Consider the following 19316-nt stretch of genomic DNA (forward strand, 5'->3'; position numbering starts at 1 on the left):
GTAGGGCCTGTTAAGCACTTTGGCTTTTAGTATGAGCAGAAGCTGCTTGATCCTGTAAACACAAGTGCACAAGTAAAAGATCTGCTCACAGCATTCACTACCTGCAGTCTTCATATGGTGGCACCACACTCCAGGCCAGACTGGTGGGGTTGCAACCCTTTTGCTTCCTCTGTTGCAACTAGTTGTTAAGGGGAAGTATTTCACAGAGACCAGACTGCTGCTCTGAGTGTCACTGTAAAATATTTACCTCGGGAGTTTGTAAATGTGCCTTTTTAACCACCACAACAACAAAGTCAAAGCATTTAATGCGTTCACTGTTGTGTTGTGTCATCACCATCAGCCTATTGCTACAAAGTAGACGAGTTTAAGTGAAGTCTTTCGGCCTCATACAACTAAAGACAGCTGAGTACGAGGTTTTAAGTATCAGATGTAATTTCAAGGAGCAAATGGGCACAAAGCTTCTGTGTATCTTGCATACCTAAAGTCAAGTGCTGTTTGTAAATAAGAAAGCTGTTCAAAAAATCAATGTTTAACATATGTTAAATGACAGCTCTTTGCAGTGCCTGCAGTTTCCTGTACAGAGGAGTGAAGTGGGGCTGAGCTTTCATAATGTGGGCTCTTGGCTGCCTTCACTGTCCGTGTTGTATTCTTGTCACCTATTGCCAAGGTAATCCAGGGGCTCATGGACGGGCCTGGGAGCTCTCGGGGTAGGGTGGCAGTAGACAGTAGCGGACTCGTGCTCTTTGGAGGGTTTACTTCTTGAAGAAAGGTCTGAAAACTGCATTTAAAGGTTGAACTAGAAGAACGTGAGAACCTAATGGGTTGGAATGAGGTTTCTGCTGCCTCCGCCGCCACCCTTTCTCCCCGGTGCAGCCGAAGGGGGGAGCCCTCGGCCCGGGCAGGCCCCGCGCTTGGGCGGAGGGACGGGAGAAACAAACCAGGCACCTCCGTTCCGTACCCAGCTCCCGGTTCAAGGTCAGGGCTGTGTAAACTGCTGCACAAAGGCTCCTTTCAGCAGCTGGCGCACCGGCTTCGCGGCCTGCCGCACAATCCCCCATTCATGCGGTGACCCCCGCGGGGCCAGGCGTGCGCGACCCTCACCCCGGGGAGCCCGGTCCCTGCTGTGGGCTCATCCCGAACGCTGCGCAGGGCGGACGGCCAGCTGCCCAGCGGGGCCAGCGGCAGCGGTACACCCGTTGTCCCCCGGCCCCGCAAAGCCGGCGGAGCCCCGGCACTGCCCGGCCGGCCCCGCCCCTCACGGTAGTATTTGCATATTACCCGCCCATCTTGAATTTAATTGGCGGAGACTGTCTCGGTCAGCGTCGGTGATTGGTTCTTCTCGCCGCAGCTCATTTGCATGTGGCCGTGCGGGGCGCCCGGCAGACCTGCGACGGAGAAGTTGAGTCGGAGCCGCCGCCAAGTGTCCCGCTGAGCCCTCCCCGCGCCCTGCCCGGCGGCCTCTCGCTCCCCGTTGCCGCCCCACCGAGCCTGAGGATGGCTGAACGCAGCGTCCCTGCGGGATGGAGGTAGCCGGCCCTCGGCGGAGCCGGCGTGCGGGGAGGGCTCCTGCCCGCTGTGCTGAGAATCCTCCCGCGCCGCTGGTGTGGCGGGTGGCTCTGGGTCGGTAGGAGCAGGAGTGATCTGCGCCAGCCTCACCTTTCGTGCTCTTCGTCGTTGGCTTAACCCGTCTTTCCTATGGCTGGGATATACAGCTCTACTCTGAAGACCCTGGAGGATTTAACTTTGGACTCTGGTTATGGGGCAGGGGATTCCTGCAGGTCCCTTAGTCTCTCCTCTTCCAAGTCCAACTCCCAAGCCTTCACCTCTTCTCAGCACAGAGGCAACTGGTGGTACTACTCGGGCTCCATGAACAGTAGGAATAACAGCTGGGATACCGTGAACACTGTTCTGCCGGAAGACCCCGAGGTTGCAGATATCTTTTCCAAGTGTCCTAAGCTGCCGGATCTAGAGGAATACCCTTGGACTGATGAAGACATTGGAAAAATACTCCGAAAAGGGAAGGGAGATGGCAACACCAGAACCTTTTCTCAGGAAGCTGTCAGGCGGCTCTCGCAGTTACTGAGGCGCGCCTTGATCAGGGTCTCCAGGGAAGCTCAGCGGCTCAGCGTGATGCACTCCAAGTGCACCAGGTTTGAGGTGCAGAGCGCTATCAAGCTCATCCAGAGCTGGTCGCTGTCAGAAAGCTGTGTCTTGGCCACCGTCAAGGCTCTCTCTCTGTACAGTATGAGTGCTGGAGATGGACTGAGGAAAGGTAAATCAGCCAGATGTGGCCTCACCTTCTCAGTGGGGAGGTTTTTCAGGTGGATGGTGGACACCAGGATCTCAGTTAGGATCCATGAATACGCAGCCATCTCGTTAACAGCCTGCATGGAAAACCTTGTAGAAGAGATTAAAGCTAGGGTTTTGGCAAGTCAGAGCCCAGAGGGTGGAGGAGGGGAGATCTCAGCTGAAATCTTGGAGATGGTTATCAACAATGATGCTGAACTTTGGGGAGTGCTGCAACCTTATGAGCATCTCATCTGTGGGAAAAACGCCAATGGTAAGATCCAGCTTTTACCATATCTAGTCTTCATACCAGCAAAATTTATGCTGATCATTGATCCCTATGGATTTGGGGGTTTGTTGGGGATTTTTCTTTTCATCTGAATTGCATCTTGGTTGTGGTTTGTGTGTGTGTGTGTAAAGTAGACATGATGGTGTTACCAGGCAAGAAGGATCCTGCTTTATTCTTAAGATGTACCAGTTAGAAAAGGTGCAGAGGCTGTGGGAAACCAAGCCCTGTTCTAACAAATGTCTCCTGACTTTCTCCCAGCTGCTGTTTTGAACATTTTTACTCTAACTGGCGTGTAAACACGCTTCTCTGTAACCATTGGATGAAAATTGCTTTACAAGCAGCTCTTCAGAAAATACCACTGTTGTTTTTAAACAAAATTTAGATTGTAGCGAGTCTCCTGTAATTTCAATATAAGGAGGTTAGTCCCACAAAAAGCCTGGAGAGGGAAAACAACATTAATTTAATTTTTTTGTGGTAGTAAAATTCAGTTTCTGAGCAAAAACTCATAACTACACCTAAGTGTTACTTTAGACTTCCTTCTAGTTTAGCAGAAACCTGTGTTGTAATTACACTTGTGCAACAAACAAGAGCCTGTGCTTGGCTTGCCAAAGCGAGTATGCGGGCTGGTGCCTCAGTAATGAGAATAACATGGCATTAAGGTACTTACCTCTGTAATTTGTTTAGAAAGCAGCCTTTTTGAACAGTTAAGCAAATAAGCAGATAGAGGAATGTTGGCGTCTGCCTGTGAGACTGAGGAGCAGTTTGGAAGGCTTAAGTCATGACAGTTCTGCTCAGGAGCTGCGCTGTTTATTTTGCATTGTCACACTGAGGAGTGCTGTATTTTTTCCAGGGAAAACTTGGAGAAACGTTCAATTTAGAAAACTCTTCTGTGCACCACACACAGCTGCATGACTGCTGCTGTAACCTCGTTGTTACGGTCAGATATTCCATGCATAATACCTTTATGATTTAACTCCATAAACCCAAGTGGCTTGGTCCTCTTCAAAAGATAAACTCTTGGTGAAAAGTAAGTTAAAGGAGAGGATTCTCTGAGGAAAAAATATACTTTAGGTGTATTGTACTGAAATGTTTTGTCAGAGAAGGGCTGACTCAACTTCTACTTGGGTGCATTGATTCCCTGCACTTATCCCAGACCAAAGCAGTAACATCGTGATGCAGATGATTAGTGGATAGGTGTAGGGGCTGGCCCTATGGGTCAGCCAGGTTTAAATTACAGTTTAAGAGGATGGCTGCTCTTATGGTGCTCGCAAAACCTCTCCGTGCACTCTATCTGCCCTCAGTCTACTGTCAGTGTTACTAAAGGTATGTGGAATAAATGTGAAGAGCCCTTTGGGATGTGCTCTTGGCACTGGTACAAGACGTAACTGTAACTTTCAAAGTCGGAGACATCTACTTTTTTAAGGACAAGTTCTTAGACTGGCAACTATAGAGGTATGTGGATGACTTGTCCTCTGCCAAAACACTTGTCAGAATTCTTTATGTACTATGGGAATACTTGTCACCAGGTCCAAAAAGAGGACTCAGTTCCCTCTCTTGTCCCTATTTAGGGAAGCTGGAGTAACATGGTGTTGTTCTGTATAGTAAAACATGCACCTCTCTGCTCATTGCTTCTGCCACACAGGTTCTGTGTGTAAAATGGAGAGGAAGTCAGTCCCTCAGTGCATTTTTTTCTTCAGAGAAATCTTGGGAAAATGGCAGTGATTGAACAGAAGCTGGTGTTCAATGGGAACAAGAGTGACAGTGCAGGGAAATGGTTATAAATATTCAAACCACCAAATGGTCAGTTACGATAACGGCTGCGGAGTGTCATACCCAGCAGTTGCTGGCCACAGAAGGATTGGCTTCTGTTGCCTCTTTTGTTGTCCCTGTCTTGCAGATCAATTCTGTCGATAATTGAATGCATTTTTTAAGTCTGAAAATTGAATAAACCCCCACATGAAGGTATCCTGTGATCTCCTGTGACAGTCTGTCACTAGTATTTTACCTGACACAAGTCAGTGAATCTTCTAAATGGCTTTTCTTGCAGTTGTAAGACCACAAATGGTTTTATCTGGATGCAAAAAAGCTTGAAATAACTTCTTTATTCTTCTCCCCATAGGAATTGTAAATGAGGAGCATTCACATCATGCTTCTCAGTGCTTTCAAATGATCTTGTCTTTTACATTAATTTAAATCTGAGGTAGATCTAGTGGTAAAATAACTGGCTATGTTCCAGTATAAGGAAAGGGAAAACTTGCTTTACTGTCATTTTTATGTCTTTTCTAGTAAGAGAATTTTAATGGAGTGTTTGTAAATTGTGAACTTGGCATGTGTTTGTTGGGTTTTGTTTTATAGCACCGAGTTTGATGTTAGAGATAAAAAGCACTTAGAGGTTAAGTTCTAACTCCAGTCAAGCATTGCAATCTCTGGATGAAATCCACAGCAGCATACTACACAGAATATTGCACTGGATTATCATAATGGGCCTTTCTGGCATTATGATCTATTGAATATCATTTTCATTATTAGATCAGGATAGTGTGCTACTTTGGCATCTAAGAAACAGTAAGTAAATATATAAATCTTCATAAAATCAGTGACTTAATCTCCCATCAAGACCATATAGTCCAGTCACTACTATAAAGGCTTTGGAGGCTGAAAGCTTGATGTTCTGTATTGCAACAAATGTGTTCACCCTTCACACACCAGGTGTTGATTCAGACTTTAAAACTCTACATGCTTAAGGGGAATTTTAATATTATTTTCAAGTAAATAATAACCTGTGGCTTATTTATTCACCCTTTGTGTGAAGCTGTTCTTTAATTGACTGTTTGCTGCTTCCAAGAGACATTTTCTGCTGTCAGTGTGAGTTCTGCCTTCACACTTGGGACTTAGTCTCTGCCTTGGGAAGGATGAAGGAACTGAGATGATGGAACATCATCTGAGCTTGTGGCCCTAAGGAGTTCTGTAAAGCTCTCTGGGTGTGTTAATGCCTCCAGGACTAAAGTGGTTTTAGACAGGGTCTAGGTGAGATGTTGCAAAAATAATGCGATGCAAAGCTCGAAAGAAAATGAAACAACATCAGCAAAAATGATGAGCAGCTACAGAACAACATAGCCACTGGAAGGTAAAAAACAAAGTCCTATAAATTGGAATGCATGTTTTAAGTATATGGAGATACATGATGTGTATTGCTTTGATACAGCTAAAGTAGATAATGCATTTGGTAGTTTCACAGGATTTTGAGACATGCTAATTTGAAATAGCCTATTCATTTAAAATGTTTACTGGGAGATGAGGAAAAATACAAACTTAATTTGTGAATGTGATTCTTTTGCTTGATGTTCCTGTGTTTGGTGTTAGGATCTGAACTGTCAGCACTGCAAATCCTTTCTGATGTTACTGCCCTATTAACTGCAGCACTTACATTGTACTTAACTATGGGGTTATTGCCAAACACTCCTGTGACAGCCAGTTCACCTGCTGGGCTATTTAATGCATCAGCACATCCTGGTGCTCTGTAGATGTAAGTGTTGACAGATGTGTTTGTGGGGAGGAAAGAAAAGGAGGGGGGAGGAAGAATTTAACTTGATAGCACTGTTTCTTCATGTTCTTACCTGAAAAACTTGAAGTTCTGTGTGGACAAACTAATCCAGCCTCTGTTTGTTTGTAGAAACAGAGGCTGAAATAAGCTCTATTTGTGTCTTGAGGCATTTTTCTTAGAGAGAGGTTGAGGGCGAATGTGTGATCTTTACTCATGGTGGGAGGGAATGATTCAAACCCTATAAAATTAGACCAGGGATGAATTTTCTTCTCTGACACTACACACTGTGGCACACCCTATCAAGTGTGGACTTTGGATTTAGTATCACAACCTAATCCCATTTTCTCTTCTATTTCTCACTAATAGAGGTTAAAATTTGCATCTGTGTTTTTTTTTTTAATACTGAGGATTTTTAAACTGTGCCATTCTAAAAAGTCATTTTTCTAATTACCAAAATGATCTGAAATGATTATTTCAGTGTAGTCATGGTACTGTACTGAAATCCAGCATGGGGGAAAAAAATGTATGGCATTTCAATAACTTAGACTGTCCTTTTGTTATCTGAACTGAACAAACTGGTGTGCTCATAAAGAGCCTCATCAATTTTAATAAGCTATCAGCTCCACAACTATTCAGGAGAAAAACTGCATGTTAGAAGGGGGGCATTTTAGGGAAGAGAACTGCAAATGCAATCAATAAACCAAGTGGAGTAGAAATAGAAGGCAAATACAGCAGTGCCACAGATGGTTTGTGAATCATTTAAAACCATATACTAAACAAGTGCCTCTGTCTTCTGTGTTGGCATATCTGAAGCTGTCATTTGAAGCAATATTGCTTTCTGGGAATTCCTGGGCAGGGCTGATAGACCTACGTGCAGGTTTCCATGTGAGATGAGCCGCTTATAGCTCTGATCCCATTTAAACTATGGCTTCGTTCACCTCTGCAAATGTACCCCCAGCATATCTTGTGTGCTTCTACTCCTACGTGTTCAAGGGTTTAGATTTATATCCACAAACCTACAGGGACAAATTCTTTAAACCTAAATATTTGTGCTTGTATATACATGTTCACATCTCCTACAAAGGCAAACCACTAGGTGCACAATTAGAAATACAAACATCTGCAGATATTCATCTTGCTTATGTTAAATGGTAGATCAAGTAAAGCTAAAATGCTTCCCTCATCCCATCCCCCTCATAGTGGGCTTTATGTGTGTATATATGTTTTCTTTAGTGATCGTAAGGGAAAACTTCATTAATGAAGCTATAATGCTGCCTTAAATGCCTTCAAATTGCTGATATTACACCATGGCAATAGAATTTGTGTCCTTTCAGTTGGTTAAGGTGAAGTGCTGAAACTCCTTCAGTGTATAGCCATTAGTAGCAAATGCTGATATTTGGATTTCAAGTGGAATATCACTGATGACTTAACCCTGTGAAACTGTGGAGTTAGGCCTGTGAAGAAGGAACCTCTTGCAGAGAAAAGTCTGTGACCTGTTGTGTCAAGGCTGGAGTCTGTTATTAATGCTGATGCAGGGGTTTTGAACAGAACACATACAGTGGAGGCCAGGTCAGAATTTTATCCTTGGTATGTAAAACTCTAAGTTCTAGCAGGGTTTTGGGGTTTTAATATTTATTTATTCATTCATTTTTCAGGCTGACTTTTCTGAACCTAGCCACCAGAGTGGAGATTTTTCCTGTGTACCACATCTCATTTCTTATGTGATTTGAAGCCTGAACTCATCTGATCTGGTTGTTGTTGAGCTTCCCTAGCTCATCTCAAGCTTTACAGATAGCCCCTTCTTTACTGAGACAGTGCATGGATGTTGTATATATTCTAGTTGGTTTGAAATCTTAAATCCTACCTAATTTGGGGCTATTCCAAAGCTAACTGCAATAGTACCATAGAGTGGCAGTGAATTTTGAATAAACTATGTTTCAATAATGGGGTTGAGATGACAGATTTCTTTACAGTGAAAAATCTTGTTTGGGTAGTAATGTTGTTGTCATGTTCTCATGTTGTAATGATTTATTTCTGTTGATGTACCTGATATGATTCAATTGGTTCAGTTAATGGTCCGTTTAGAGCTTCCTTCCTTATCTGATTCGGGTTTTTTGTCCCTTTCTGTAGCTTGGTATTGTAGCATATGGGTATGCAACACTGCAAGGGAAATGTTTAATCTTATAAAGCCCTCTGTATGAAATCTAAGTAAACTACTGGAAATGCTTACTTAAAATAGACTATAAAATTCACTCGTGGGCTTAGGACTCAAGCATTTAAATAACTTTGGAAAGAACTGAAGCTCAAAAGTGCCTGCTTGGGAGCTTAATCCCAAGATCTTCGCGATAATCAAAAAGAGTGTGACCAGCAGGTCGAAGGAGGTGATCCTGCCCCTCTACTCTGCTCTCATGAGACCCCACATAGAGCACTGTGCATTTCTGGTGTCCTCAACATAAAAAGGACATGGAACTGTTGGAACAAGTCCAGAGGAGGCAATGAGGATGATCAGGGACTGGAGCACCTCCTGTATGAAGATAGGCTGAGAACATTGGCCAGTTGAGCCTGGAGAAGAGAAGCTGCTTGGAGACTTCGCCCTGAGCCTCCTTTAGTGTCTGAAGGGAGCTACATGAGTGCTGGAAAGGGACTCTTCATCAGGGACTGTCGTGATAAGTCAAGGAGTGATGGGTTTAAATTTAAACAGGGGAAGTTCAGGTTGGAGATAAGGAAGAAGTTCTTTACTGTAAGGGTGGTGAGGCACTGGAATGGGTTGCCCGAGGAAGTTGTGAATGCTCCATCCCTAGCAGTGTTCACGGCCAGGTTGGGCAGAGCCTTGGGTGCCATGGTTTAGTGTGGGGTGTCCCTGCCCTTGCAGGGGATTGGAACTGGATGATCTTAAGGTCCTTTCCAACCCTAACTATTCTATGATTCTATGAAGTTCTTCACTGTGAGGGTGGTGAGGCCCTGAAACAGGTTGCTGAGACAACTGGTAAATGCTCTATCCCTGGTGGTGTTCAAGCACAGGCTGGACAGTGCCTTTGGTGACATGGTCTAGTGTGAGGTGACCCTGCCCATGGCAGGCGGTTTGGAACCATATGATCTTAAGGTCCTTTCCAACCCAAACCATTCTGTGATTCTGTAAAATGCAAAAATAAGGCTAAAGATTATATTAATCCTATGATCTTCCCCAAGTCAATATGTTGTCCTTTCTTTCAGCGAACTGAAACATGAACAGGTGTTTATCTTGAGCAGTGTCCATTGTGCCAGCAGAATTCAAACGAAGAGACAAAGGCTTCTAAACACAGTAAACCCACTAGATACTGACAATGCCCAGCAAATCTCTCTGCAGTCTTTATTCTTCATGTTTAGAAACAAGATCAAAAGAATCCTTCGTTTACATTTTAGCCTTCATTTTGCATTTAGTCAGTACTAAGTTTTCAAGGCAGTATATGTGGTCTCTGTTTCTAAACATTTTCACATTGTTCCAGGCTCAGGACTTTGCAATTTCACACTCTGGACATTAAGAAAAACTTCTCCCATTGACTAAATTCAACTCCACCAGCAGTCAGCAGAAGAGAATGTCCATTTGCTCCAATTGAACTAAGATAATTCAAGCTTATGAACAAAATAATTTCTGATGCTGCTTTTGTTTTAATAGGATTCATTTACATGTTGTTTTGAACTTAACTGCCTAACGTGGCATTTGGTTAAATCAAAGTAAGCCTGAGGCAATGGCAAAACCAGTACAATGGGTGGCTTCATGTTTTCTTAATTTACAAATTGGGACAAAAATATTTCAACAGAACCGATTCCTTCCTCTACAGAACAAGAGCTACGTTAAAACCAAACTGTTGGACCTTGTTGAGGCATCTAAGTCAATTTAAGGATTCGAAGTTGTACATTTCTGAACTGAGGAGAACCTTTTAAATGGAGTTGTCTTGTTGGCCTTATCACAGGAAAGCAGTAATAGACAGAGGAAGGGTGCACAGTGCACAGATGCTGAAAGGTTTGTTCCTTTCACCCAAACACATCCAAACTTGCCTTCTGACTTAGGTCACAAACCAAGCTGGAGCTGTGAGCTCATTCTGGTCCCTGGGAAAGGTTTGGCTACAGTGGGTGTAACTTGGTACGCTTGGCAACTGGAGCAAGGAGAGACCAGGAATGGGACAGGCCAGCTGTGGGCAGGGCATGGCTCAGGGTTGCTTGTCACCCTGTAATTACAGTGTCTGTCTGCCGCCTGCTAGGGTGGTGGTGGCAGCTTTTGTGAGCATGGTATACATGGGATAGAATTAATAGTGTGAAAGGAACTTGTGAGGGAAGGGTAAGCTGTAACTGCTGCTGTCTTCAGCAGTGGAAACTGAGAATCAGTCCTTTCAATTCAAGTTAAATGGAGTCTGAGCTAGAAAGTCCTTTTCTATCAAAACCTACTTGCTTCTGTCTTACTTGCAGATGAAAGTCCCCTACAACTGTAAACTTCCTCCTCATCTGCTCAAGGCCTATTACTTAATGATGTGATTTCTTTAACTATAGTCCAGCTGAAGGTTTTTGTGGTGGTCTTCTAGGAGGCAGTTGTTTGGATTGGTCTTTACTGCGATCTTAACATGAAACAGTTCTTTGAAATACATGCAAGAGAGATGAGTTTGTGGACTTTAACCTGTGAGAATCACTAAACCAGGTCACTGGGGTTGCTGTGAACGTGCTTACCTTCTTCCTGTTGAGCAAGCAAAAACTGTCTGGTGTTCATCATACAGGTTTGACCGAGGCAACTCAGGTCAGTTGTGAGCCTGAGCACTTGTCCATCTTGTTCTGGTTGTTTAATTATTATGCCTGGACCATTTCTTCCTTGGCACTTGTTTGATGTTTACTGAGCACTTATCCTGCTTCACATCTGAATTGAGCAAAATAGTAGCTTCTGGAGGATGCTGCAAGGGTTCATTCAGTCATCTGTGTGAAGCACTTTCAGGCTGTGGGGTGACAGGGACAGAAGAAGGCAAACCATCTTCTCAGCCATCTTGGGGAAGTACGCATGGATATATTTCATGTGGGCTTTCTTCCTACACTACCTATGCTATATTACACTGAGAATCTGCATCTCAGTTTGTTTGCTTATCTTGTGCACAGCTAACAACTCAGCCATTTGATAAGTTTGTGAACATGAAGTCTAAGCCCTGATTATTTTTTGCTTTATTTTATTTAATATAAAATAATAATGAAGAGAAGTTTCTAAGTGACCAACAGGACACTTTGTAGTGTTAGAGGGTCACAACATTCATTAGGAGACCTCATTTGGCTCTCTCTGTCCAAAAAATAGAAAAGCCTTGACATAAGCAAAAAAAAGGGAAAAACTGTGGAAAATGTGCTTAAGTAATTCCTGTAGTTTTTGTGTAGCAACACCAACATGCTCAAGTTAAGAGTTATTTGTGGAATAATCATGGGCTGCAGACTAAGAACTGAAGCCAAATAAACATTTCAGGCCAGCTTTTCAGTTCATGCATATAGATTTATAACAACTGATAAATTTGCTCTGGGGCTTTGAAAGATCAAAGGAACGGTTGTTTATTGTATTTTGGGGATGAGAGGAAAGGAACATTATGGAAAACATAATCTGCTTGTCCCATTCTTTAGTGTTTATACTGTTAGGGTCCATGTTGGGTACTTCTGTTACTTCTCATTCCTAGCCCAATCTGCACTTTGTTGCTTGGGACCTGGAGAATAAAGAAGAAAATATGACTGTGTGTTTATGCTGGGACTTGGACATTAAGAAGATAAACATGCAGAGGCGTAATTATCTAGTATTTTCTTGATCCTATATAATTCTGTCTTTTCCTGCTTAGTTCCAAGATGACAGTGAAAAGATTTTCTTCTAATATTTACATTTTCTTGCTTGTGAATAAAGCACGTTACTATTGCAGCGGAAGGGCAAAAGCTGAATGTTGGCAAGCATCTAAAGCAGGGAATTAGGCCAGTTTCACCTCATATTCTTCAAACTTTTGGGGTTTTGATGTTTTTGTTTGCTTTATTTAAATGACTGCCCAATACTTGATGCAGCACAGACTCATGTCAAAACTAGTAGAATCATAGAATCATGGAATAGTTTGGGTTGGAAGGGGCTTAAAATCATCTAGTTCCAGCCCCCTGCCATGGGCAGGAACACCTTTCACTAGGCCGGGTTGCTCCAAGCCCCATCTGACTTGATTGTGAACACTCATTTTAGCAACCTGTGCCAGTAACTCACCACCCTCATAGTAAAGAATTTCTTCCTTGTATGTAACCTAAATCTCCCCTGTTTCAGTCTGAACCCATCACCCCTTGTCCTGTCACTACATTCCCTGATGAAGAGTCCCTCCCCAGCACCTTTGTAGGTGCTCTTTCAGGTACTGGAAGCTTCTCTGAGGTCTCCATGAGGCTTTTCTTCTCCAGGCTGAACAGCCCCAACTTTCTCAGCCTGTCTTAATATGGGAGTAGGTGAAAGCAAAACCCCACTTTTCTAGTTGCTTTTAGGCAGCTTGCTCATCTTAAACTTTGATTCCACTTGGATGATCCACTGATGATCCTGCAGATTCTTTTAACCTGAACCAGTGCGTATCTTTGGCATTCTCTCATGCATGAGGAGGTGGTGTGAGGACACTGCTAAGGCTTATGAGGAGCAGGAGAGGTGTTCCTGTGGTGGAAACACACATGTGGAAGTGGAAAGCACCCCTTTGTGCACCAGAAGCTGGATCATGACTTCAGAGTTGTCTTTTTGGAGTATTTTGTTCTGTACTAAATTTGAGAAGAATCAGTAACGCAAGTCACAAGAAACATTTAATGGCCTGGTGCAACCTGTGAGTTTGTTCTCGGAAGAGCTCATCTTTCTGCCTCAAAAGTGGTCGAGAGGTTTCCTTTTCATCTCTTTCATTTTTTGGGCTATTTCCTGAGATAATACCACAGATCTAACCAAAACCTTGGGGATGGGTGTTGTAATAATACAACATAATGTACTTCCTCTGTGGGGGTGGCTATAATTTCTGCTTAATTGCTCATTGAATTTCTGCTCTTTGGTTTGAATGATATCTTCCCTCCACCCCCCACCCTGCTTTGTGCTCAACTTGCACTGGCAGTTTTGTTTAGTCTAGAGATCATAAAAGTGGCTCTGGAGCTGAACTGATACAGCTTCATCATGGTCTTAGTATGGTTTCTGGTACTTACGTCAAATTTATAAGGTGTCTTTGGATGCTTTCACTGAAGTGATAGTTGAGCTTAGAGTGGAGGCAAGATGGAAAACTCTTAATAGTAGCAACCAAGACATACCACCTTTATTGCTTTTAATAAGCCATATCACTCTGTGTCAATATATAAAGACTTCTAAAGCTTGTCTATGGGCTCTCTACTATTCTGCTTTTCAAGAAGTGTTATCAAAAGTTCTGCAATATGGTTGGCAATTTTGACTTGAGTTTCACTTTTGCTTGAACTTAGAAGATGCTTGAGGGTGATGACAGTGGGATCATCAAGTAGGAAATGCCAATGAACCGTGACTGAAAGCAAGCTCAGGATCCATGGGAGAAGTGCTGCTTACCTGAAAGCTTCATCTTGCTGGACTGAAAGGAATCATTTCCATTAGGTTTATTGGGGTTTTAATCAGTATCCAGGTTTGTTTATGGTGTAGGTAGAAGAAGAGAAAGGCAAAAAGTCTAGAGAATGAATCAGAATTGTGAACTAGGCTCAAAGGGGGGGGGGGGGAATGTAGTTGTTTATTGACCAGTGTTGAGAGACCAGAATGTTTCATTATGGAATAAAGCAGTGGCTGATGGTTTTTTAGTCTGTAATTCCTTACAATAACAAAGAAATGATTTTGCTTCTCAGAAAAGACTGGGTTTTTTTTCTGAAGCAGTTGCCTGGGCTTTTCCTCTGAAATCACTTGGATTGAGTCCACATGTTTGAGGAAGTTTTGTTTTAGTACTTTGTAATAAACTTAAGGGCTTTACGCCTTGGGGTGGGAGAAGCTTTGATGGTGACTATTAACTGCATGGAAAAACTGGATGTCTTGTCGTGTGTGCTGGGAGGCAGGTGGGATTTAAAGCATCTGTACATGGAGGTAGTTTTGTAGCTGCACCAATGAGTGTGATGTGGGTGACTGGCATGTTCTTGTTCTTATTATTCCATGAAAAAGGTGTGTCCTTCCCCCATAACACACCCCCCCCTCCCCCCCCCCCCCCATTCTCTCAGGGCAGTGCCAGATGCAGAGTCTCTTATTAAAGCCACACAAGGAAGATTCATGTTGAACACTACATTTCCCAAAGGAAAGCAACCCTGGAATTATTTCTGGAACCTTTTTCCTGCGTGTATAATCTCTGGTCTCATATTTTTGTTGCTGACATGTGGAAACGCCACTTTCAGCCTAGGTTATTTTGTGGGATGATGTATGTGCTGCACATCAATACATTTGGGGAGGGGACTGTTTTGCTTTGGTTTTGAATATTCCCAGTGACCTGTGACCTGCTGGAATTGGGTGATAAAACAGTGTGAATTTTCTTCTACCTTGACAGCCGTTCAGAACATCATTTTCCTTTTATAGCACGATGCTGTATGCGTAAGGGGGTGTGATTGTGGTTTTTTATGTTCACTGCAGAAAGCCAGAGCTTCCCCAAGGCAAGCGCAATTTATACATTAAAATGAATCGGATTTATTAGCATGAAGGTAACTCTTGCCATAGAGCCAAGATAATACATATGTTATGGAAGAAGATCCTAAATTGGCACAGGGCATTTGGCCTACCACCATCTGCAAAGCCTGCACTCCAATTTTCTGCTGTTGCCATGGGCTGCAGACTCAGACAGGAAATCATGGTAGGATGGGAAAGGGTCCAAAATACACACAGCTAGTATAAGGTTTGCAGTTAAAAGCAAGGCAGAGAACAGACTATCTGTTCTGCTGAACAGGCAACACAGAGTGAAACTGGCTCAAGTGTTTGCGCGCGCGCACTTTAAATGTCCTTTTATATTTTATATGCCTTCTTTTTTTTAAAGCTTGAATTTTTTCCATGTAAAGTAACATGCATCACTTCAAATGATCCATTTATATACGAGGGGCCTGATTCAACCCTCACTGAATTAGCCATGCTGGTCTGAAAGAAGAGTAAATTAGTGGAGAATCAGGCCCCTGGCACACATGAAGTAACCGCATGGAGTTTTGTCTTGGCATGTCAAATGTGTCTTTCCCTGGACTTGCCACCACTCAGAGCTTTGGCTTAGGGCACAAGGCCTGGGTTCTGTGGACTAGTCAAACATATGGAGCTCAGTGTATAGCCCTAGGAAGCTGTGTCAGGTCTGTCAAGAGACAAGGATGCAGATGGTTTTCAGTTAGTGGAGCTCGATCGCTTTCTAGCACCATAGGGTCAGAGTATTCCATGTATTTTCTTTGAACTACAAGTTGAAACGGGGAATACTGGGGTGACTTGGAGAGCAAACAGTTTCTTACCTTTCAAATAGAGAGTAAACAAAGTAATCTGCAGGTAGTGATCTGTGCTGTTTGCAAAGCTTCCAGTGTGTCTGAAGAGTAGTGTACAACTGGTCCATTTATGCCCCCTTGACAGAGGATGGGTGAGAATAGTTTCCCCATCAGTTTCTAATTGACTTTTTATAGAGAAGATGCTTCTTAACTAAGAAATAAGAGCAAAATAACTCCAAGTGTCACGCTAGTGGCATGTTCTGGGCTGACAGAATAGGAGCTCAGCAAAGTTCTTGTGGCAAAACCTGAACTAAAACTTTTTCTGACAGGCTTATCTGTGGTTTTTCATTCTGACTGAAGGGAACTGGTTTGTTCTCCGGGAGTTTTCCAACCATAGCTTTTATTTGGCTGTAAGAACTCCTTCCCTCTTGCCTTAGTTCTGTTTGTAGTCTCTTTTCAGCTGCATGGAAGAACAGAGCTGCGAACAGGAGTAAGGTGAAATCTTTATGTTTCAGTGCCAAATATTGCTGGATGCAGTGGTGATGTATCTGCCAAGAACGAGACTTGAAGCTACCAATTAATCCCATTTAGAAATCAAATACCTGAGGTAGCATTTAACCCTAGGGGTAAGATCAATGATTTTCAGTCTATTTCATGACCCCATATTTTCCAGCAACTGCTGCTTTTTACAGGTGCAATATAAGCTCAAAAGGACTTAATTTTTATTTTTTATTTTAAATAAAATGTGACTGGAGACAATTCTCAAATTGCAAAGGGTCTCAGCCAAACCATCTGCCCCAGTCTTCAGCAGAGCATTGTGTTTCTGAAAGGCATTCTAGTGAAACATCAGCATTCTGCAAAGTTTGAGCTGATTCGACATTAAAAGAGGTGATCCAAAAAGCTGCTGCTGATTTACATGTGAACACTGCCAAGTATCTCTCTGATGAGAGTACATAACAAAGAAATGCTGGAGTGATTGAGTAAGGCTGATTTGAATGATCTGTTGTGGGTTCTGATATTCCACAATTATGAGAAACTACTGTCACTGTATTTTCAATCTGTGTTTTGCTTAGAGGTAGGAGATCTTTTGTTGTCAAGTCACTTGGGGGGAGATATAAGATTTCTTGCTTAAAGATATTCATGAAGCTTGCATGGGATGGCTTCATCTGACTTTGTCACCCAGAGTGACTTCTAGAATCATAGGGTATGGTTGGAAAGGAGCTTATGATTAGCTAGTTCTAACCCTGTACTATAGGCAGAGACACATTCCACGAGACCTATTTGCTCAAGACTCTGTCCAGCCTGGCCTTGAGTACTGCCAGGGATGGAGCATTTACTGCTTCTTTGGGCAACCCATACCAGTGCCTCACCACCCTCACAATAAAGAATTTCTTCCTTATATCCAATCTAAACTTCCTCTGTTTCAGTTTGAAACTGTTACCCTTTGTCCTATCACTACAATTCCTGATAAAGAGTCCCTCTTTGGTATCTTTGTAGGCCCCCTTCAGATACTGTAAAGCTGCTCTGAGGTCTCTATGCAACTTTCTTTTCTCCAGGCTGAACAGTCCCAACTTTCTCAGCCTGCCTCCATACAGGAGGTGCTCCAGCCCCTGATCATCCTCATGGCCTCCTCTGGACTTGCTCCAACAGCTCCGTGTGCTCCTTATGCTGGGGACACCAGAACTGCACACAGTAATCCAAGTGGGGTCTCATGAGAGCAAAGGAGCAGGATCACCTCCTTTGACCTGCTAGTCATGCTTCTTTTGATGCAGCTCAGGATATGGCTGGTTTCTGGGCTGTAAGCGCATGCTGAAGATGGCTTATGTTCAGTTTCTCATTGACTAACATCCCCAAGTCTTTAGGAACTGAGAAATTCTAATTTGACTTTTGGGTCTGACTATGGATATGAATCAAGAATCCATTGCTTTCTTAACCTTAGTCTTTTCTTAACAGTTAAAGAAGAGCTTGCTCATGAGAATTGGTAAAAATGTACAGTATTCATTGTATAGGAGTGGTTCATCTGAGGACACTTCTCTGTTGCTCAGGGACAGCAGGTTACTTTCTGTGCATGGTATGTGATGAACAGCATGAGCCTTAAAGGACTCTTGTGGGAGTGATTTCTTCTATTTTTTGCTGTTGGAGAGAAATGAAGCAGTTCATATAAAGCAGCTGCTTGTTTTGGAGCAAAATCAGCGTAACACATTAAAGAACCCATTAATCTCTTAGCTTGACCTCCATGCATTATTAAAAATGTATTGTATCTTTTGTTCATTTCAGAATGCCAGGGATGCTAAGCAATATGTATTCAGATCTACAGGTTAAGAAATTAAGTTATAATAGGGAGCAAAACCAAAATGGACTTTTGTTAAGTATTGGCTCTCCTTATAGTTATTTTTAAGAGTAGAGGAAGGGCATATAAATACCTCCACAAATAAAGAGCTGCTGTTATTAACTCTCATCTTGTTCCATGGTTGCTATGTGTAAATTTTTGTCCTGGGATCCTGGCTGCTTCTCTTTGTTCAGTCCTTGCCAACACGAAAGGCCTCACTTGCAGGAAGTCTTCCAGGAGGGGAAGAAAAAGAAACAAACCAACTTCTCCATCTCTCCTCCCCTCAAAAATCCCAACATTCATCTTACAACAGAACTTATTTAGGCTCTTAAATTCCCAGTCTTTCTTATATACTGCCTATATATCCCCTGTGCAGTCCTAATGGTACCATAGAATCACAGAATATTTTGAGTTGGAAGGGTCATTGGAGCTCACCTACTTCCAACCCCCTGCCATGGATGGGGACTCCTTCCATTAGATCAGGTTTCTCCAAACCCCATCCAGACTGGCCTTGAACACTGCCAGGGGTGTATCAGGAGAGCTTATATTATAATCATGGTAACTGTGTACTGTGAATAAATGGGTCCACCATTAAAGCCTAGATTAGCTTTGAGATGGAAGAAGGGGTCAGTAGATGACTTCTCCAAAAGATTGAGTGATTTGGTTAGAAACCTGCTCTATGATTACATAGGAGCATAATACAATGGTCTGTTTCTGCAAACCAAAACATAACCACAAGATCAGGCTTTCATTCACTTTCAAGGAAGGTGCTCAACCAGCATTTTCATTTTATTGGGAGGGTGCAGTCAGTTTTATGGTGTTCTTTAATATATATAAGTTCATAAAGCTAGCAATCATAATTGGATATAACAGCCAGTAGGAGCATATGAGGTGAACCAGAATGAGATCTCTTGGGATCTGAATTCTGTCTTCTCTTAAAATACACATGGCTTGGCACAGTGAATAGCTGAGGTCGAGAGCAAAGCAGTGATAATTTTCTTAGAGTAATGGCATTCATGTAGCTGTGCTCATGAGCTGAGTTCTGCTGCCTGTCCTACAGCTTGTGCACTGGACTCTGGGTTTATTTTACATCTATAATGGCTTGTGTCTGCAATAGAGCTTGTTTCAATAGACAGTGATGTAATGGATCAGAATCTGACCTTGCTGTACTGCTTTCCCACAACTGTTGTGCTGTAATCACACAGCTGTTCGCAGATAGTTCTTTTCCCAGTTGGCTGCTTTGGAAGACATTATTCTTTGGCCTTAACTTCCTAATACGAGTAATCAGCCACTCTTTGGTAACCACATTCAGAGGGAGCAGGCAGTGGTGTTGAAGGCATTAAGTGTTGCTTAAGTATTTGCTTCAGCTCAGAGTGTTCAGGCCTTTAATGAGAATTAGGTTTATTTTTATGGGTGGTGAATTATGTGCTTTCTCCTTCCCTTTG

At 42.9% G+C, this 19316-nt stretch overlaps 1 protein-coding gene across 1 annotated transcript in view; it reads left to right on the forward strand.

Annotated features, from left to right (window-relative positions):
• Window positions 1–1397: 1397 nt before the first annotated feature.
• ABTB2 (ankyrin repeat and BTB domain containing 2) overlaps window positions 1398–19316 on the forward strand; it is a 137883-nt gene continuing 119964 nt past the window's right edge. Inside the window, exon 1 of the mRNA XM_005154176.3 lies at window positions 1398–2560. Coding sequence (XP_005154233.2) covers window positions 1696–2560 — 865 coding nt within the window. The 5' untranslated portion in view covers window positions 1398–1695. The remainder of the gene's footprint in view (window positions 2561–19316) is intronic.

The sequence above is a fragment of the Melopsittacus undulatus genome, chromosome 4 (assembly GCF_012275295.1).
Source record: "Melopsittacus undulatus isolate bMelUnd1 chromosome 4, bMelUnd1.mat.Z, whole genome shotgun sequence".
NCBI lineage: Eukaryota > Metazoa > Chordata > Aves > Psittaciformes > Psittaculidae > Melopsittacus > Melopsittacus undulatus.